Here is a 20,448-nt window from a genome sequence, read left to right on the forward strand (position 1 = left end):
TCAGGGATAAAGAGATAACCAACATAGAAAACACAATGGGCATTTGCACCCTTTAGAATAGTTTCGCCTGATGCTTCGGAGAAGCCCTAAATAGTCACATTTTATAATGCACTCACCTTTTTTCTGTCTCTTTTTAGATCAGTTTGTACAGTAGGTTGTCGCTGATGTCTCTGCTCGAATGTGCTCCACCTTCTCGTACAGTGCGCTTCGCCGACCGCAGACGGATACCCCGCCCCTTCACCACGCTCGGATTCTGTGATTTTGACGCAGACTGTATTGCACTATGCACAGCCAAAACGTAGCGAGCGCCACACAGATTCCATTCTACACTCGGGACTGGATGATAAATGTATTGGTTGTGTCTGTGTACATCTGGAGAAGGACGGAAATGTCTAAGAATGACTGACTCGGGACCGTTGAACTGTAGTATCAGATGCCACAAAGGAACAGACCTTTTGCTTTTTGTACTCTTTATGCTGTGTCCACTGCGGTGTCTTTCTTGACCATACAGGCCATGTAAATACCCTCAGTTGTAGCAGCGGGGGGTAACGCGCTCAGTGAGAATGTGCTTTTCTTTTAGTGAGTCTTCACTCAGGTACTTCCAGATAAAAAAAAAACAATAACTGTTGACAACGCCATGAAAGTATTACGGCTGTGATGGACTCAGGAGGGGGGGGGGGGGGGGGGTACCCCCCTGAATTATACATATGGTGGGTTAAGCAAGGGAAGTTTGTATCTTGCATTGTGTTGCACACTTCTTGTACGCAGGAAGCTTGGAAGAAAAAAATAAGTGATGAGGAGCTGTATGAGGGGCCTGTGCCTCAGTAAAGCTGTATGTCTAGCAACGCCCCTGTGCCCCACCATATGCAGCTGATGCCATTAAAACAACTGAACATTCAGAACAACTGAACTTCAGACGGTGTGTCCTTGACCCAGACGATACTACTTAAACACAGTAAACAAACAGTTAATGAGCTTTTAAAACGTCAAAAATCACGAATGGGCAGAGTTCTCCCATCTGACTGCCAACCAAGCAGATTCTGTAGACGCTCTATGTAGAGCTTTCTATAGGATTAGAACAGATTATGGGTCTCATTTGATTTGGTGAGTGTTTAATCCTTGACAAACCAAACTCAGAGTGGGTCCATGCAGTGCAAAACTGAGTGCTGCTGGTCCCTTCTCTGTCCGTGTCCGCACAGCGCTGAAGCTTAGTCCAATCCATCCTACTGGACATCTACTACACATGGCTCAGAAGTTTACTGTCTATTTGATTGTAATAGCTCTGATGCCACTGCTCAGTTCTTTCCTCACCAGTGAACTAAGGAGCATTCAACATTCATTTATGTATTATATATTTGTAGTTCTGCATCTCCTAGAGTACTCTTCACAACATGGATCAAAGTCACATTATGAGAGAACTCACGCAGACATTATCCTTACCTTTATTCATCCACTGTACATTATCCAATGTAGATAAACAAGTCTCTTATCTATTTTGTATTTATACTCAATGCAACATGATACCAGCAAATGTTAAAAATCTATAACAAAATTATCTACATTATAGGTAACACTCCCCATGGCAGTCTTTACATTGTATTTACTGTAATGGATGCTGGGAACCCAACATAAATGCATGTTACACAAACAGAAGGGTTGGTCCTACTCTGGCAGACAACAAATCATGATCTGTTTCAAGTCATTTGAAATATACAGCATATAAATACAATTTCACAATGGAGATAGACGGTATCTTATTCAACAAACGGTGCTCATACATACAGTACAGGTTATTCCCTACTATTTGTAAACATTGTTAATCTCATTCTCTCAGAGTTGGAATACAATATATCCAATACAACTATAAGACTTTATAGTCATCTCTACAGTGGTATGCCACCTTGAGCAAAGTGAACGAATGTATGTGTGTGTGAGAGAAAAGGCCGAAATGGGAGGAGAGAGAGTGAGTCTTGTATGAAGGATATTGCTGTGAGGTTGTGATCCTCCTCAGAGAGATTATATCATCTGTCTGATCCTCTTCTGGTCTGCAAGATTATGTCATCATTCTGCGACTCTCCCGCCTTTTGTCTCATTCAACATTAAAGTTGAAGAGGCCAAAGGAAGAGAGGAATAGAGAAAAGTGCGTGTGTACCACACCAACGTTAAGTGCACATTGTTTGGTACAGTTCATCAGTATGATAGGTCATTAAAATCTGTAATGATTACATTTTATCTTCTTATTCGGCTTCAATCTTCTTATTCATTTGGAATATTATTACTATACTGGATGAGGACAGTGCTACTCTGAAGTACTAGAGGTTTTCTCTCTGTAACAACAGTGATAGTACAATGCATGCCATGTTAGACCGGCTAACATTCCAGTTGACCCAACAACAACAGTGACACAACGACAGGAGTTACAAGTAAACAACAACAACATGTTTTCCATGAGAATACTGCATATGGTTATCCATTACATACACATAGTACATACACAAAGTTGTACATATACTGATACAGACTACCCCTTAAGGGATGTCTTACCAAGTGTTATTGGTCATCATTGTCTGTGCTTCTGTTCCCTCCAGTACTGGTGAGAAGTCAGACTGATTAATGTCCAGAAGGTTGACCAGTTAACTCCCAGGGTCAGATCTGAACCGTGGGGTTGCTGCAGGGGTCTCCCAGGTAACAGGGTCCCCTGGCAGAGAGAGACGCCGCTGGCTCTCCGAGGGCTCTGATTGGACGAGTCCCGACCCTGCCCAGAGGAGCACCTCTAATGAGTTCCCATCATTGGTCAACGAGAAGGATCCATCTTGTATTTTGTTGGCCGAACCCAGGGGATTCTGCTCTGGTTGGCCGTGGGTGGTACGGGGGGGGTTCTGAGTTGGGCTGTCCAGGGCAGGGGTTGGCTGGAAGAGGTGTAGCTCAACTGCGTTGTGTAGAGACTCAGAGGACCTGGACTGCTCTGGCTTGACCTGGGCCTGGGGAACAGGACACACCAGTATCATTACCAAGCTGCCTCTCAGGCTGCTAGCAGAAGAACACATCTAAATATATCTACCAGACTGGGATCAACCAGGCAAACATGCTATCCAGGTTTCTATACTGTAGTACTCCAATCCTTCACTGTAGAGAAACTTTCTGATCAACCCTTTAAGAGCCCATTAATACTCCTATTAGAACCTTTTTTTTAATTAAAAATCTTAAATTGGGAACGTTGTTTGATAAGATGATTGTACGTGGAATCAAAAGGGGGGGGGATTAACAGGTTCTCACACAGGGACAAGGACCTTTGTTCAGAGCATGAGCAGTTCAGCGTAACTCCATCAGAACGTAGTTGTTTCTATGGATACCCCACTGCCCAGATGCTGGTTTCTATGGATACAGTCCAGAGTTAACTCCCTAACCAGTTGATGACCCAGTTCCCCGGACCCCCCACCCTCCAAACCCCAGCAGGAATACAGCTTAGCGGATTGTCAAAAAACACTAATGCAAACCTTGTCTCTTCTTAAACCATGGTTTTACACAGAGCTAAAGCTAAAACTGGGTATGAGGGCGGATTCTGACGTCTGACTGGCACTCTGACCTAAATATCAGTATATTCTCTACAGTCAGTTCTCATATAATGACATGTCAATGTACAGTACAGATATGGTTATTTGTAGACATACACATTACTGTTTTTTTAATAGGTCCTTTGTTTGGTTAGCCACAGAGTCTACTACTATGTCAGTCACTGAGCTTTGGTTCTGGGTTTGAACCCAGATTGACAAGGCTAAATGAATCCCCCACACTAAAGACTAAAGTCTCCAAACTAAAGTCTACCACTTTGTGAGCTTGTCCTGTACACTATGGTTTTGTGTCAGACAGGGTTCCAATCCATCTTTTCGCCAAACAAATCACCACACATTGTTTGTATGGCGAGCTAAAGCCATCTATGACTACCTGTGTTGTAATGTGCGTAGCTTACCTGTGTGAGAGAGACGAGAGCGTCTGCTTCCGGAAGGGGGACAGGCCGTGCCTGCTTCTCCGTCGACCAGGGGCCGTATTTGTGGATCGGGGAGTACTGGGTGGGGGTGAGCATGGGGGACAGGTTCAGAGGGGCAGAGGGGGACTCTGGAAGGAGTGAGGCCTCAGTACTGTGGCTGGGAGTGAGGACGGCAGAAGATGCCTGAGTGGGAGAGTGGGGGACAGAGGCAGGGGGGGACTGGTGGGGGGGTAAGGTCACAGTGCTGTAGGATGGGGGCACCTGGATCATCTGTCTCTGCAGAAGCTGCATGATGGCCCCCATGTCTGTGGACATCCGGGATTCCAGCCTAAATAAGTAAGCAATGACAGACACTGGCCGAGTCAGCATGTGGTCATTGGTAGAACTTTAATCCTTCTATACTGATGTCCTGTCCCTCACGCTGCCAGTATCAGACCTATTGTAACTAGGATCTTAGAGTTAGGGTGACTTTTCCTGGAACTTGAAACATCATTCATTATTGAATTATTCTATACTAAAACCTTTGACATGATAATAAAAAACAGTCAAGAATGAACTATAGGTCCCTCACTCGTTCAGTAGCTGTGGGGATTTTCCACTCTAAATGCAGGACTGTAGTTAATCAATAGTCAACCAAGAATGTTCTGTCGACAGCAGGCCAGTGACTGATCCTAGTCATACCTCACCAAAGAATGAGGCTAAACATTCATTGCAAATTAATATTAACCGAACATCAACTGGATGTTAACCAAACGTCATTCCACCTGTGCAGCTGTCTCTGTAGCAGGTCCAGCCTGTTCTCCAGCTCAGTGCGCTGGCGCCGGCTGATGGTGGGCAGGGGTGGGGGGTGAGGAGGGTGAGGAGTGGGTAAGGGGAAGCTGCTGTGGCTGGGGACTTGTTGATAATGCTGTCGCTCCCGGTTCTCCCCCCAGAAGCTGAAGATGTTGGAGACCCCTGAGAAAGCTTCTAGAAGAGATAAGGGAGGGGGAGACAGGGAGACAGAGAGACAGAGCTTTTATGTGCAGTTGTCAGTGTAAACATCATACAATCATGTGACCCGCGGCCCTCCAGGTGTGTCACTGTGTTGCCGCCTGTACCTGAGAGGGAGTTACAGGTGGTGGCCTGAGCTGCCTCCACGTGGCTGCTGAGGTGAAGCATGGTGGAGTGGTTGTGAGGGAGACCTGCCAGTGAGGAGGGCTGGGTGGGATCAGTGAACACTGAGCCCTCCTCTTCATCCCCACTGGAGTGGGAGAGACTGTCTGTGGAGGTCCTCCGCCCCTCAGACTCTATGTTGTGCATGTTGCCTTGGTTTTTGCTGATTCTCCCCCCGGCTTTGTGGTCTGCTCTCTGAGATGGATTGCTCTCGCCTGGCTCCAGGTCAACTAGTGCATCCCACAGCACACAAGTCACTCATAGCATTCCACGTTACATTGATGAAACACTAAATCTTCATTCGTATCCTTGTAAAAGTGTCTTACTCGAATAAATGAAATCATTTCACTTCACAAATTGATATCAAATGTCATACCTCCTTCAGATTTCCGTTGGAGGGAGAGTTTGTGTCTGTGGAGGCGTCCAGTTAAGCCCCCCTGGTCTGAGTCCTCGCTGTCCATGGAGTCGGCAAACAAGTTGTTCTAAACAAGGGCAAAAAGTAAAGGAGGTAATACCCTGTACAGGCTGACTGCAGATGTGTGTGCTTGTGTGTGTTTGTGTGGATATACATTCATGTCCAGCTGGCTGCATCTGTGCATGTCTGTCAGAGAACACCCAGAAGATTCTCCTCCACTCACATCTCGCAGGTTGAAGGTGATCTCCAGGTTTCCCCAGAAGTAGTCTGAGAACTCGGGGTACATGTCCAGCACCTCCAGCATGTCCTCGCGCTGGATGGTGTGGAGGTCACAGTAGGTCAAGGCCCTCACGTCTGAGCTCGACTTCCCAGGACGGCCGTACAGGTTAATGGGCTCTCCAAATATGTCATTCTTACCTGCAGGGGGGGCAATAGAGGAGGTGTTAGGGTGGCGACTTCTTTGTCAACGTTACCTGGTGAAATAAATGTTAAATAACAAAGGGGATCCAATCATATTCAGGCTAAAATAGTGACACATCTGGTGAGTGAGAGTTAAGGACAGGGGAGGTGAGACAGGAGACTGATAAGTGTGGTCGGCACATCCGCAGAAGATGCTATTCTTCTAAAATGCCAAATGTCGTGACACAAAATGTCCACTAGAGAGGGCTGTTGTGCTGCTTTACCAGTGGGATCACATTAACAACCATGTGACAAAGATTCTGAATAGAAGAAACATGATGAGAAATTGTGAAAAATTCATGATGCAAGAAGCCAAATGCAATCCGAGCACACCATGAGATGAGTGGATGTTTCTCCAAGATGTAAAAGTAGTAATACACAACAACATAAACATAAATGTGTCTTAAATGCACGTGCAACATGTCATCCGTGTTTCCTCTTACCAGTACAGTATATGACTCATGTGAATGTGCATGCTTCTTTCTTTATCAAAGGCTTTTATTTTGATAGGACATGATGGGTGTTCAGCCCTACCCAAGATGGCGACCACCACGTCTCCTCTGAGGATCTCGATGGAGCCTCGGGAGATGAAGTAGAGGGCTGAGATGACGTCGCCGGCGTGGACCAGGGTGTCTCCGGGCGGAGCGTGGGTGGTCTTGAAGCGCATGGCGAGGGCTCTCAGGCAGCCCTTGGTGGAGCCCTTGAAGGCCTTGCAGTTTTGCAGCAGAGTCCTGTTGAGGTGGAGGCAGATGTCAGCCTGCAGACACTCCGGGAAGCCCTTCAGAACCTGGGTAGAGGGAGGGAGGAGAGTCAACTTCGAGTGGGTGTGTATGTTTGTGTGTATCAGGTGGGTGTTTCAAACCAACCAGTATTGACAAGCGGTAATCAAACATATTCTCACTACCCAGACCAGCCTCAGTATGGACCGTCTCATCAGAGGAGCCTGGCTCCAACCCACATCCCCCCACTCACTGCGTTCATGTCAATGCCGTTGGTGTAGGACCATGCGTGCTGGAAGTACTCCTCCAGCCGCTGCCTGAGGGGGTTGGGGATCTGGTGGAAGCGGATGAACTCTCGCACCCGCAGCATCTGGGTGTGGTAGCGCGCTGTGCCCGAGTACAGGCGCTGGATGATGGCCGACACGTTGCCAAAGATGCTGGCGTACATGAGGGCTGGAGGGGGGAGGAGGGAGAAGGAGCTTAGAAACGGCACGTGGCGTCGACGTGTGTGTGTATACGTGCGAGCGCAGAATCGTGGGAACGACGTGTGTGTGCGACTTACAGCCGATGAGCATGACGCAGATGGAGAAGATCTTCTCCGAGTTGGTGTTGGGGGAGATGTTTCCGAAGCCCACGCTGGTCAGACTGCTGAAGGTGAAGTAGAGGGCCGTGACGTACTTGTCCCTGATGGTCGGTCCAGAGCCTGGGAGGGACTCGTTGTACGGCCTGCCCAGCTGATCTCCTAGCGAATCCAGCCACCCGATCCGGGCCACGCCCGACCTCTCCACGTTGCCGATGGCGTACCAAATACAGGCCAGCCAATGAGCGATGAGAGCAAAGGTGCACATGAGCAGGAAGAGGACGGCGGCGCCGTACTCCGAGTAACGGTCGAGCTTCCTGGCCACACGGACCAACCGGAGCAGTCGAGCGGTCTTCAGCAGGCCAATGAGAGTGGTGGTCTGGAGGGGACAGGGGACAGACATCAGGAACAGTTGTTAATGGGAAAATGCATTGAGTTAAGCTGTTCTAACACTAGCTTATCCCCCCCTCCCCCCTCCGTTCCTCCTCCCACCTCTTCACCGGAACGATAGATGAGCAGGTCAAAGGGGATGGCAGCCACCATGTCTATGAGGAACCAGCCCTTGAAGTAGTGGACAGCGATGCGCGACGACTGGCTCACCACCTCGTCGTTGGAATTCACATAGGTCGTCCTGAAGTTGATGACGATGTCCACAATGAACATGATGTCCACGATCAGGTCGACCACGTTGAGCGGGGAGCAGGAGTAGCCACAGCTCTGCATGGCCGCCTCCTCCTGGTCGCTGAGGAGGAAGGCGGCGGAGTAGGGCGTGAAGATGGCGGTGTAGATGACCAGCAGCAGGATGAGCCAGTCCCACACCGCCTTGAAGGGGCTGTAGTGGAGGATGGTCCACTTGTGGATGCGAGGAGTCTGGAGCTTGTACTCTGGGAGCACGTCTGCACCCAGAGACAACACCTGGAGGAGAGGTGAGGAGAGGACGAGACCAGAAGAGAACTCTTTTACACATAATATGTGGCATGTCTTGCGTCCTTTTTCTCCAACTTCTTTCTATTTATAAAAACAGAAAGAGAAAATATAGTTTCTTGCCCCAAAAAACACTCACAAAATTTGCATTTTAATTATAACAGTCACCAACCGTATGATTCATTGTCGAGCTTTAGTTTATAATGGAATTAATGAAGGAATGGTTTAAACAACTGTTCTGTAGCCAGGTCACAGTCTAGGATAATTTACAATATACATTTCCATCTAAACTTCCAACCCCAAGTTACCTGCAAACATGCAAATCGCAACTGCATGGTAAGACCAGACACAAAGTGTAACAGCTGGCTTCACACAAACTAGTAGCTCACAAGTAGAACTTCTATTGGTAAAGGAGAGATGATAAAAAATCTTCTTCTGAACAAAAGAAACACAATGGAGCAAAAGAGATAAAGAAAATGATAGTCACAAATGAAAATGGAAAAAAATGGACACAGACTTTTTAGGAGAACAGAGAATTATCTCTGGAGAAGACAGAGACGATAGAGGATAGGATGAGATAAAGACAAAGAGTGAAAGGCAAATGAAACAGACAGAGCTAAAGAAGGAGAGAGGATGATGGCCGAGTCTTTCATATTGGATAAAGTCCAGTGCAGAGCTGCTGTAGGGATGGGTTTCATCAAGACTTATATCCCGTCTGTGTGGGAGGTAAGTTGGAGGCCACATCGCTCTCACACACACACACACACCACACAATCACACACATATTCACAAACCATACCCCCTGCCTACACACACCATTAACAAGCACACCCACACATGCTTGCACGATTGCAGTTGCACATACACTCTTAAGCACTCTTGTGTGTATGGTTGATTACAGAAACTTCACACAGGGAGAAACCAAAGTCTGAGTGTACAGACTTGTTTCTAACTAGTTATTGGTGAAGCACACAAATAAGAAAACTAGACTGCCAAAATGGAAAACATACAGTTTCATATTAACTGTTGCTATCATATGCAGCCATGTTGTATACTGAAAACCTCCAGCTAAGTTTCCACAATGGATTTTTCATGCCTCTTCTGCAGAAGCACCTTAAATCCCAGAGCCAGCAACAGCCAGCCTGGTTCCTATCTTCTGTTGTGATGTCATTAGCAGGTCCAGAACGTTCCAAGTTGCTGCACGACACAGTGTTCTGGAAATTCTTGCACCCACACAACAAACAGTTACTGAGTGGCAGGTACTGATGTGTCAAGGAGAGACACCTGCCAGGTCTCATCGTCTCACAATGAGGACTTGAGTTGAAATGCTATTTAGACTCATTTCAACTTGATTGCTTTAGTCTTGTACACAGTAACCTGGAAACGTATTCCGAAAATGCAAACTCCACCCATCTGGCTTGCACTCAAGGCAGACTATAACAAACTCTAGAATTTGTATCAAAGGCCTGTACTGAATACTGTAACAAGCCAAACTCAGAGAAGCAGAAATACACACTTGATTGACTTAGACTTGGCTAATTGAATATTGCACCTGATTATTGCCCACCAGAAAGAGAAATGACTCATGAGAAGACCTACATCCGGAACATGCAATGAAAAAGACAGAATTATCTTCCAAGTCTGACAGGGAACTGCATGCTATTCCCCACAACATCAAAATGCAACATTGACTATATAACCTAAAAGGGGGTCAGATGGCTGAGCGGTTAGGGAGTCGAGCTATTAATCAGAAGGTTGTTGGTTCGATTCCTGGCCGTGGCTAATGACATTGTGTCCTTGGGCAAGGCACTTCACCCTACTTGTCTCGGGGAGAATGTCCCTGTACTTACTGTAAGTCACTCTGGATAAGAGCGTCTGCTAAATGTAAATGTAAAAGACAGAAAAAACCCGTTGGAATATTTTGAATGTTCTGCAGTTGAAATTGGGATGCTGACCTTTTTAAAATAGTTTTGTGAATGTCCTTAAGGGGAGATATAAACAGTTTGTATAAACAACAAAAAACTGCAAGACTTTCCAGGTTCTCCAGGGAGGAATGAGGGATTAGTCGAAAGAGGGAAGAGAAGAAGTGGAGTAGTGAGAGAAAGAGAGAGAGATAGAGAATGAGAGAGAATGAGAGAGAGAAAAAAGAGAGATTGAAGATTATTTTAGTTAGCTGTTTATTGGAGCAGAAACTATATTTCCCTGGGCTCATTACATCTGTCTGAGGAATCTACCTTTTAAGGCCACACAGCTGGAGTTAGATAGGACAGAGAGACAGACAGACAGGTCCACTTTGATCACACCGACAGACAGACAGACACCTTCATTCTGATCACAAAGAAAACAGGACTTGGCACTACCCCACTAAAACTTGAGTACTAACAAAAAACGATAAGAGCAAGTTTTTACTATGATTACTAAGATTATATATTTTTTTAACACACACAACAGAAAACCTTGTCTCTAACCACTCAACCAGAAATAGCATAGCAGGCTGAAATGGTTCAGTTAGAGGCACTGGAGCAGAACTGTCCGCAACCACTGATCTCTTCCACTTATCTATTCTGTCGTTGGTTTGGAGAGCTCACGTACACTATAGAACCATCAACTCTGTGTTGTTTATTTATTATTGTTGTGGTGGTTGTGTTTGTGCAGTTGTAGTGTTTGAAGCTAAGCGTCGGTGTTATTGTTCACTAATAGCAGTTAATTAGTACGCTAGCTCAGAACAGCTGTTCTGTTTGGCTTACGGGAGGACAGACATTGACAAACCCACAAAGGTTTGACTGCTTAGTTAGTCAGCTGGGAGGATGACTAATAACAAACCATGGGATCATCATCATCATCATAATAATCATTGTAAAGCTCCAACTCCTCTTCACCAGGGCAGGCTTTACCCCTGTGTGTACCAAACGTGTGATCAGTCATCCAGTACTCCTCCATCATCATCTCCATCCAGTTGTCATCAATCTCTTAGTGATTGATTGGCTTAAAAGACCACTGCGAGCATCCAATCCGATTCCTGTCACGGCCAGACATAATGAATCCCACCCAGCCCAGTGACAGAGGTGTTGAGTTTCCTTGCCAGGCCAGATCCATCCATCCCAGATCATCAGCATTCCACATTCATTCTGTTCCAGGACACTTAAGGATGCCTCAGCCCTCGATCAATCAAGGGAGACCTTCATCAAGACCCTCCACTGAGAAGACAAGACCTCCAACATAGGTGAGGAAAGATGCCCTTTAAGGAACTTAAAGAGCCTAAGAGCCTTATGAATTAGGTGTGACACATTTAAGTGTACAAAAGGGGGCAGTAGAGGGCCCTGTGGAAATCCTCAACACTGCAGCCAATGATAGTTGTGTTTGTACAGTACATGATTGATTTTGTCCAGCTGACACACCCAAACCTCCTTTATCCCCACACGTCTTGTGTCCTTCTGTGGTAGAAACTCCAGTTCTCACCCCGCTAGTCAGGCACTGGTTTCTCAGTTTTACATAGCCCAAGGCTGTGCATTGAAGCACCAGGGGAAAGCCGGCATCTCCAGCTGGTAATGAGTCACATCTCGTTGGTGATCCCGCCATCTGCCATGTCATCCGGCCGGCAGAGGGAGCACCTTGCCAGTGGGTGTAATGTGGAGTTCTACCCCAGCTAATCTACACATGAGAACCCAAGTCACCCAATTGTCCTCTTTGTTCGACAATATTGTTCATCTTGATCTTGACGGTAATGTGGAAGTCTACCCCACATAAACACCAGGGAAGATTTTTTAAGGATAATAAATAGCAATTTTTGATTTTGCATGGCTTAGCAACAGTTGTTGGGTGGACAACACGACATGTTAGGCTGTCAGGTAAGGAGACCGGGGCACTAAAAGCTAAACAAGCAGCGTTTCTTCTCCCAATCTGGGTGAAACATTCCCTGGTCTGCAGTTGTTTTCAGCAAGCGTTAACTGCTGAACTTTGTTAGTGTTCTCATGGATTAAAGCTTTGCTGAACATTTAACTAAACAGTAACCTGTATCAAGTCCAGCAAATTGTCATCTCTGTTTATATCACCAGTGTCCACCTACCGTCTGTAATCCTACACATGTAGACCTCTGGAAAGAACTCAATTACCCACCAGCCATGGCGTGGGAGCTGACTTCCCTGATGAAACTAGGTTTATTACTGGATTGAAGGATGGTTGGAGTGGCTTCCATCCAGAACATAAATTCCAGGGCTGAAAAGAGCGGTAGCTGTTATTAAGTGCATCCATGTACACAGAAACACACGCGCACACACACACACACACACACACACACAGAGAGACACACACAGAAACGCACTGTAAACCTGCATTACAGAACCTTTACTCAAACCTCCCATTCTTTGAGTACACCGATCTTCTAAAACACCTTTCTTTCACACAGATTTCATATTCAAACACGTGTTACACATTTGAATCAAACAACATCTTTCAGAAAACTGTGTATTACCCTGTACCAGGCTTAAAGTGTATATGTGTGTGTGTCCCACTCACCTCCTGAGCTACAATGCTGGAGATGCGCACGGCTCGCTGCACACGCGTGTTCCTGCGCTCGTTTCCTCCGGAGGATGGCCCATCCTGGGACACCATGCTACCTCTGGCACTCACAGACATGACTGCACACTCCTCTCCTCCTCTCTCTCCTTCTCGGTCTCCCTCTACTCTCCTCTCCCTATCAGACCTATACACATATAGTTTAGCTGCTGTTATCATCCACTCAGCTCCTTCACTGACTCACATCCCCATCTCCCTCGCAAAGGAATCCCCCCTTTTCTTCAGTCTTCACATACAAATACATTCAAACTCCCACGCTCAACACTGCGCCTCCCCACCCCCCCAGCCAGCTGCTTCCCTCTGGGCAACTTGGAGTCTTCTGAGGTTCTGTTCAGGTAAGCCCACCCTCCTGCCTCTTCTTCTGAGGGAGTCAAAAGGAGATGTATGTTTCTGGTCGAGTTGGTATGGTCGAGTTCCCTGTTGTTCTGTTGAATTCCTGTCAGCCAGTCCAGTGTAGATCTAGCAGGAAAGCCTAGATCTTACCTTATGGTCTGTCCCACTGGCTGGGGTTTACCTTCTTCCTCCTCCCCCTCTCTCCTCCTCCTTTCTCCTCCCCCACTCTTCTCTTAACTCCACCTTGTTCATGATGACCCTGGCAGTTATGTAATGTTCAGACACACTGGGAACTCTCCCAATATTCTTTCCCTTTCACTCCAATTTTTTTTCTCAGACTTTCTCTCCGCCAGCCTCACACTAGTTCGTTTCTCCACTTGTGCTTTGGTCCGCATCTGCGAGGTTTCACCCTCTCAGTCTCTCGCTCCCCCTCCACCTTTTTTTTCTTGCCTCTGTGGAAGTGCTTTCCTCTCTGCATCAGCTGTAATTGCAGCTGGCTGTCTGACCCTCCTTCTTACCTCCTCCTCCTCTTCCTTATCTCCTCTACCACATCCCTCCTCTCCCCCGGGCCAGCTGCAGGACTTCAACTTTCAACCATCCCCACATAAACACCAACAAGCTCTCATAAACTATCTCCCTCTTTCTTTTTATCTTTCTCTAATTCTTCCTCCAACCATGTATTCATTAGACACCTGGGGACCCAGTTCGATTCCTTTTCTCCACACAGCCAAACTCAGCAGATTCTTATCGCTTGTCCTCAAGTCATGCAGCCATGCCCTAGCTTCACTAAAGATGATAATGTACCACTTCTAGAGGTAGAAGGTCACAGAGTCTTGAGTGGACTGGTGGGACCCTCCGTTGGTACAGCTGATTATGAGTCATCTCTTCAGAGACACCGTTGCTCCGCCATAATCAACAGATGTGCAGCATCTCTCCTTCTTGTTATTTCTCTCTCGGTCGCACTCATTCTCTCCCTCTCTCTCTATCATGGACTTCCTGACACACAGGTGTCAAAGGTAGCAGCTTGCCAATACACAAAAGTGACAGTAAGTCCTCAGGGCATTGAGTAAGCACACACATATCAATACAGAATTTCCCAGATTAATTGCAGACTGGGTCATATTTGATTTACCACATTGATCCCTGAACATCAAGCAAATGTATGTATGCGTGATTGTATGGGAGTTTCTGTACATACTTTTGTCTAAATGTGTGTGACTAATTAGAGCCTGCCTACCGAGTTGTCTTTATGTGTGACCCATGTTCTGACTGGCTGGCTCACCTTTCACCTGTCACACACAGGTCAGTCTGCTATTCACCCTGATCAGCTGAGTGACTGACTGACTCACTGACTAAGCCAATTATCTTGCAGATGAGGATGATGGCTTGACTAAAAAAGCCAATCAGAGCTTTTACAACAAGACGACAAGAAGACTGTAACCATGTAAGCCTTCTATCTGCCTCTCCAGTACGGATCCTCCTACAGGGATATCACCAGTACTGAGACCAAAGTTCCTGCCAGTCATAAGAGGTTTGTTACTCTGACAAAGCAGCTATATACGTCTGACTCACAGCCCTATAGATATATTTCAACATGCATACAACAGTATATATGATGTACTCAGTTGAATCCAGAGGGAAAATCGATGAGGACCAAGACACTTTGCGTCCAAAAAGAAGCAGTGTGTGTGGGCTGTCTGGGTAGGTGTGATAAAAGCCACCTTCTCTCCCCGGGTTGGTTTCTAAGGGTCAGAGCATAGATTATATAACTGTCTACTGTTTTGTGTGTATGTCAGTGTGCGCATGTGTGTGTGTGTGTGTGTGTGTGTGTGTGTGTGTGTGTGTGTGTGTGTGTGTGTGTGTGTGTGTGTGTGTGTGTGTGTGTGTGTGTGTGTGTGTGTGTGTGTGTGTAGGAGTGTGGATATGGATGTCATTGAATACTGTATAAAGGGATAAAAAAGACTTTTTCTCATGAACAGCACACTTCTACAAGAACAAAACAACACTGGAATATGTGATAAATTCACAAAAGTTGTTTAACCCACTACACAACAGAACAATACATAATATATACCTTAGAGTGTAAAAATTCAACTAACAATATTGTAGAAGGTGTGAGCCAGCGTCTCCCAACCACACAGTATGGCAGATATACACAGAATGTTCTTGCCCATCAAGCAATTATACCTCTCACCATTCCATTGAAATGAATCAAATCAAATGTCATCAAACATGTAATAAGACGGAATCCAACATGACCGTGTTGAATAGACCTCCTCTGGTGAGGGCTGAGGTGAGTGCTTCTATAGACAGCTCCAGTCCAGAGCTTCACTGTGTACATCTTAATTACAGCTAAGAATAGACAACCCAGCCTGTCTCCTCTGAGGAAGTTTCCATCACAACATCATTATCAATGCCTCTGTCACTGTACACACATCAGACCCAACCAAACACACGTCTCACACACATGCTGTCGCAGCACACTGTACACACACAACAAAGATGAGGAGGCAGATGTTAACCTGTGTAGGATATTATGAAACTGCTCTCATTCCATCTGCTAATGAACCCCTTCCCTGGTTCCCTGTGATGTCATCAAAACACTGCCAGGGTGAATTAACTACGTGCCATCTACATGTGTACCCCTCATAAATCACTTCTACCCCAATCTGCCTTCCACTTAAAATACCCCAAAGTTGGGGGACACTGAGGGAGAGTGCAAGGTTGCTCTTTTACAAAACAGGTTAGTCACGTAAGCAACATCAAGGGTACATCTCTGCAGTGTACATGTATGCTGCACATACACCCAGGGACAGTAATATGAGAGAAGATTATGGCCTTGAGTTGACACTGTGGCACAACTAATAACCAAGCAATATTATTATGTTTGTATAAATTCTAACTGGTCTTTACAATAATCTGTCAGTCCCTACCCTTAAATGTATACCCCACCTCTCTCTCTCTCTCTCTCTCTCTCTCTCTCTCTCTCTCTCTCTCTCTCTCTCTCTCTCTCTATCTCTCTCTCTCTCTCTTTCTCCTTCTTTCCCAGCCTTAACAGGAGCAAGCAGGTGATGAGCAAGACTTAAATTCCTGGAGCTTCTGACCTACATGCCTGTGCTGGCTAACCAGGTGTACACCTAGGCTTCAGCGTAGTAAATCTTCACACCTGGAGGACCTACAGACAGGATTTATGTCATGATTGCACATAATAAAAAAACATATTGCTACATTAGAAACATTTTACTGTAATATACTTGCACTGAGCCTTCAGCATGCGTTTGTCTGAGGCCGTCTGTCTACAGAGAAATGAAAAGAGAGTATTGAAGTAGTAAAAGTAGAGGCCGTGGATGAACAGAGTGAACCATGTTGTGCTAGATTTCCCGCCACCTCGCTCCCCGCTGATGGAATGGGGGCAGTGTAACAGTTCATGGGACCCCAAGGCTTCGGATGGGTTCCCTTGTTTTAGATCTCCTGAACGTCCTTCCTGACACACTGCTGTTCTTGTGCCATTCACCGCACGCTTCTCTCTACACTAAATAACGCCTCAGCAAAGAGTCCGACACGGTTCCTCATTTTCCGTTTTCAGCTCCGAACGGACTCCACGGAGGCCACTCTGACCCCCTGACGCAGTGTTTAGTGTCCTCCAGCAGGACACACAGGTGGCTGTCGGGGCTCTAACGAGCAAAATCCATCCAGTCTGGATAACAAGTCCTGTGGGCTTCCCTATGGAGGCTGAAAACATCCTCTGGTCTCGTGGGCCAGCTGGTCAGCTGCTGTTCCCGCTGCTGGCACTCGCTCTGCCAGGCTCCGTATGCCACTGTTGTTCATCACACTTTAAATAAACATTCATTTAACACTAGTTTATCGTCTTATTGACGCTTGGAGGCCTGTTTTGACCTGTAAATACAAAGCATTCATGATGTGATCTTGAGATTCACAACAAGGAAGCACCTAATTGGTTAAATGAAATTGGGAGGGAGTGGGACTACCAGAAGCACACCCTGGTGTTAGCCTCGACAGCCCTGAGACAGCTGCAGCAGGGGAGCTGTTTTAGGGAGAGAGCAGTAAGGGCCGTCACTGCTAGCTGAACAAGGCTTCTGTGTGACTGATTGGAGCTGTGTCTGATGAAGTGTGTGTGTCTGACGAGGTGTCTTATGAGGTGTATGTGTGTGAGTCTGTATGGAGCGTGTGTGTGTCTGGGTGGGTGTTTGAGAGAATGTGGTTGTGAGTGTTTGCGTGTAAGTCTAGGCTTGATTGTCCCCACACCGCGTTCACTCCTCATCCCCATGGTGATCCCCCCCAGCCAGGGGACACAGTTTGAAAAATATCCACAACAAAGTCCAGCCAATCAAAGGCTTACCCAACAGAGGTGTTTTTGCCCTCTCCTTGCCGTCTGATCCCTGGCTCATGTTCACCGATGGTCTGATCTAGGGTCAGTTGTGTCCGCTAAATGAAATTACGTAAACAAAACTCTGAGATGTTTAGTAACTACAAACTCTTTACACACAGCAACTGCATCTCTGGAATCCATCACGACTGCAACTCCATAGAGACACAGTAGAAGTACAGTGTTCTAATTCCATCTCCGTGCCGCTACACACAGCATGTCCTAGAGGAGACCCCGGGTCATCCATTACCATGAGCAGCCTTGGGTACAGTGAGTAATGCTGATAGCTCTGCCCCTCAGTCTGCTATTAGTAATATACAGCTCTGCTGGGCTGGGCTAGGCACGACTAACTGCAAAGTGGGACAGCCTGAGTCAGGACAGAGGCAGAAAGAGAGGGAGGAGGCGGAGGAAGAGAAGGCTACTGTCCGGATTCTCCACTTTTTTGAACACTAGCAACAGTGTAGCAAAGTCTGAAACAGCTAAGGAAAAACACACTTCTACAACAGAGAGCCTTATCTAATCAGTCTCTGTATAGACATTTGCCCACACCTATCTCTGCTCCATAGCTGGTAGACATATTTATACAAAAGGATTTTAAAATCACCCACCTCGAAATAATCTGGTTTACGATTGTATACAATGCAAGCAGACGTACTACAACTGCTTTTTTATTCATTCACTGTCCATGAACGTTGACACCACTGTAGACAACCTCTACACACAACCAACATAGAACGTCTCCACAACCCTACATACGACCTTCGTGGTGAGACCTTGAGTTAACAGACCAACTGTCAACTGTTGCAGTGTAATCATGGTCATGTCAGGCGGTAGGCAGGGCATCCAGAGGCTACACACAACAGTCCTTCCATCAGCCTTTTTTCCAGGCATCAGCTGCATCTGTGTAAACCTCCAGGCCTTCCCCCACTACTGACATGTCCTGTCACTTGTCCCCTAGCCTGCTAAAGCCCTCTTCCATCCTCGTCCATCGTCCTCCCTGCTCATCCATCATCATCTCTGCTCATCCATCATCAGCTCTGCTCATCCGTTATCCATGGATCTGCCCACTCTTTGTTTGCCTGATTCATTCAGAGGAGCATTAGCACCTGTTCATCCTGGCCTGGCCCACTGGCTTTTCTACCCTCTCGTTGGCTGTTCATGCAAGTGATGAAGGGAGGAGCCATCCTGTTTGTTCTGAGGTAATTGATTGGTTGATCTGAAAGTGGGTCAGTATTCTGGGATTCAAGCAGAGGAGGCGTGTGTGCATGTCTGTGCGTGTGTGTGCATGTGTGGATGTGGTGTATCTCATCATTACCTCAAAGCCAAGCTGTCGCTTGAAATAAATGTAATTAAACAAAATATAGGTCCACCTCTACATTATCGTTTATCACGGTGTGCTGTGTGTGTGTGTGTGTGTGTGTGTGTGTGTGTGTGTGTGTGTGTGTGTGTGTGTGCGTGCGTGTGTGTGCGCGTGTATGCATGTGTGAGTGAATGTTGATACTAAGGCATTTGCTCTTAGCATCAAGACAGCAGTCACTGAAGCTTTGAAAAGCTTAGTTTCTGCACAGTTGTGAAACTAAGCACAGTTGAAGCAATGAACAGGTGGTTCCAGACCAAATCTGACATCTTTGAGGTACATATTCTGCACTCCATGTGACACATGACAATGTGTTGATTACGCACCCAGAAATACCTACAGCTACAGCTGCCACAGTCCAGCCATCCAGCTGGGGCGGCTGCTCCCATGCCAGTGCTGCCACCGTGTGGACACACGGTGCAACAACACCTTAGACCAAGAACAACAGTCTTCAGCCATGTCATGTGAATTGAGTAGAGGTCGAGTTTCACCTGTCCACGCACATGTGCCCCCCCACCCGCAGCAACATAGTTCCCCCGCCATGCGTGTGTGTGAGTAGCCTACATACATGACACAGCACAGCCACTGACCTGCGTCACCTTCTCCGTGACGTTGTGGGTGCGGTCCATGAGCTTGCAGGGAGCGACAATGTCGTTGTCGCCCGGCGGCCGCGCCCCCAGGGGCTCCGACGCGTCCAGGCAGGTGTGCACCAGCTGCTGCGCCTGGCTGAAAGTGCGGAAGCGAAACGGGTCAGAGTCCGAGGTGGTGTTGGGCATGCTGCTCTGGCGGGTCATGGCACCTGGGGGAGGGAGGAGGGGGGGGGGGAGATAGTGGAGAGGAGAGAGGTCTCAGTTACCAGCCCATGCGTCAGCCAAGTCCAGTCTAGTCTAGCCCCAGCCCCAGCCCGAACTCAAGACCCAGCCCTAATCCTAGCCGTCCCCCTGTCCCACCTGTGCTGCTGGGCCGGTGGCGCAGCCTCCTCTCCGGGAGGGTCCTCCTGGTCTTGATCTCGTCCACAGAGGCAGCGTGCCTCATGCTGCCCAGGCTTTCACACGACCGTCCGGGGAAGGGCCGGCTGTCCTCTCCGCCCCTCCACGGAAAATGCAGGCGGGGGGAGGAGTGGGAGCAGCCCAGGGCCAGAGCCAGGGGCACCGGAGGGGCCTCCGATGGGGGGTCGAGGGGGTCGTCGTCCTCGTCCCACAGCAGCACACCCCCAGCCCCCATGGATCCCCCAAAGCACTGACGGTCGGGGAGGGACAGCAGCTTGTCCAGGGCGACAGACTCGTGGCCTAGGGGGGGCATGTTGCGCTGGGGTCCCAGCTCGGAGTCGTCCTGCAGCGACCCTTTGCTGCTGCTGAGAGAACGCAGGAGGAGGCGGAACCTCCGGCGGCGTGCTGGGGGGGGGGTCAAGGGTCAAGGGAGTGACAGGTGGGAGTGGGAGCAAGGATGAGCAGAGAAACAGGTGAAAACAGAGTAGGAAACGAATAACTCGATCTGTATTGTGTAGCTCTAAAACGTCACACCATTATAAAAGCAGTGTGTTACCCAGTGTGAGCCAG

At 47.4% G+C, this 20,448-nt stretch overlaps 1 protein-coding gene across 1 annotated transcript; it reads right to left on the reverse strand.

Moving 5' to 3' along the window:
* Positions 1–1,610: 1,610 nt before the first annotated feature.
* On the reverse strand, positions 1,611–13,074 carry LOC124472173 (potassium voltage-gated channel subfamily H member 2-like). The gene is made up of 11 exons (XM_047026865.1): positions 12,753–13,074; positions 7,806–8,228; positions 7,296–7,692; positions 6,987–7,186; positions 6,549–6,801; positions 5,779–5,972; positions 5,517–5,622; positions 5,086–5,370; positions 4,753–4,954; positions 3,971–4,316; positions 1,611–2,981 (listed from the first exon to the last, which is right to left on the reverse strand). Exons 1-11 carry the CDS (start codon positions 12,969–12,971, stop codon positions 2,634–2,636), a joined length of 2,973 nt encoding a protein of 990 aa, XP_046882821.1. The 5' UTR covers positions 12,972–13,074; the 3' UTR covers positions 1,611–2,633.
* Positions 13,075–20,448: the final 7,374 nt, after the last annotated feature.

Source organism: Hypomesus transpacificus, chromosome 10, assembly GCF_021917145.1.
Source record: "Hypomesus transpacificus isolate Combined female chromosome 10, fHypTra1, whole genome shotgun sequence".
In the NCBI taxonomy this organism is placed as follows: Eukaryota; Metazoa; Chordata; class Actinopteri; order Osmeriformes; family Osmeridae; genus Hypomesus; species Hypomesus transpacificus.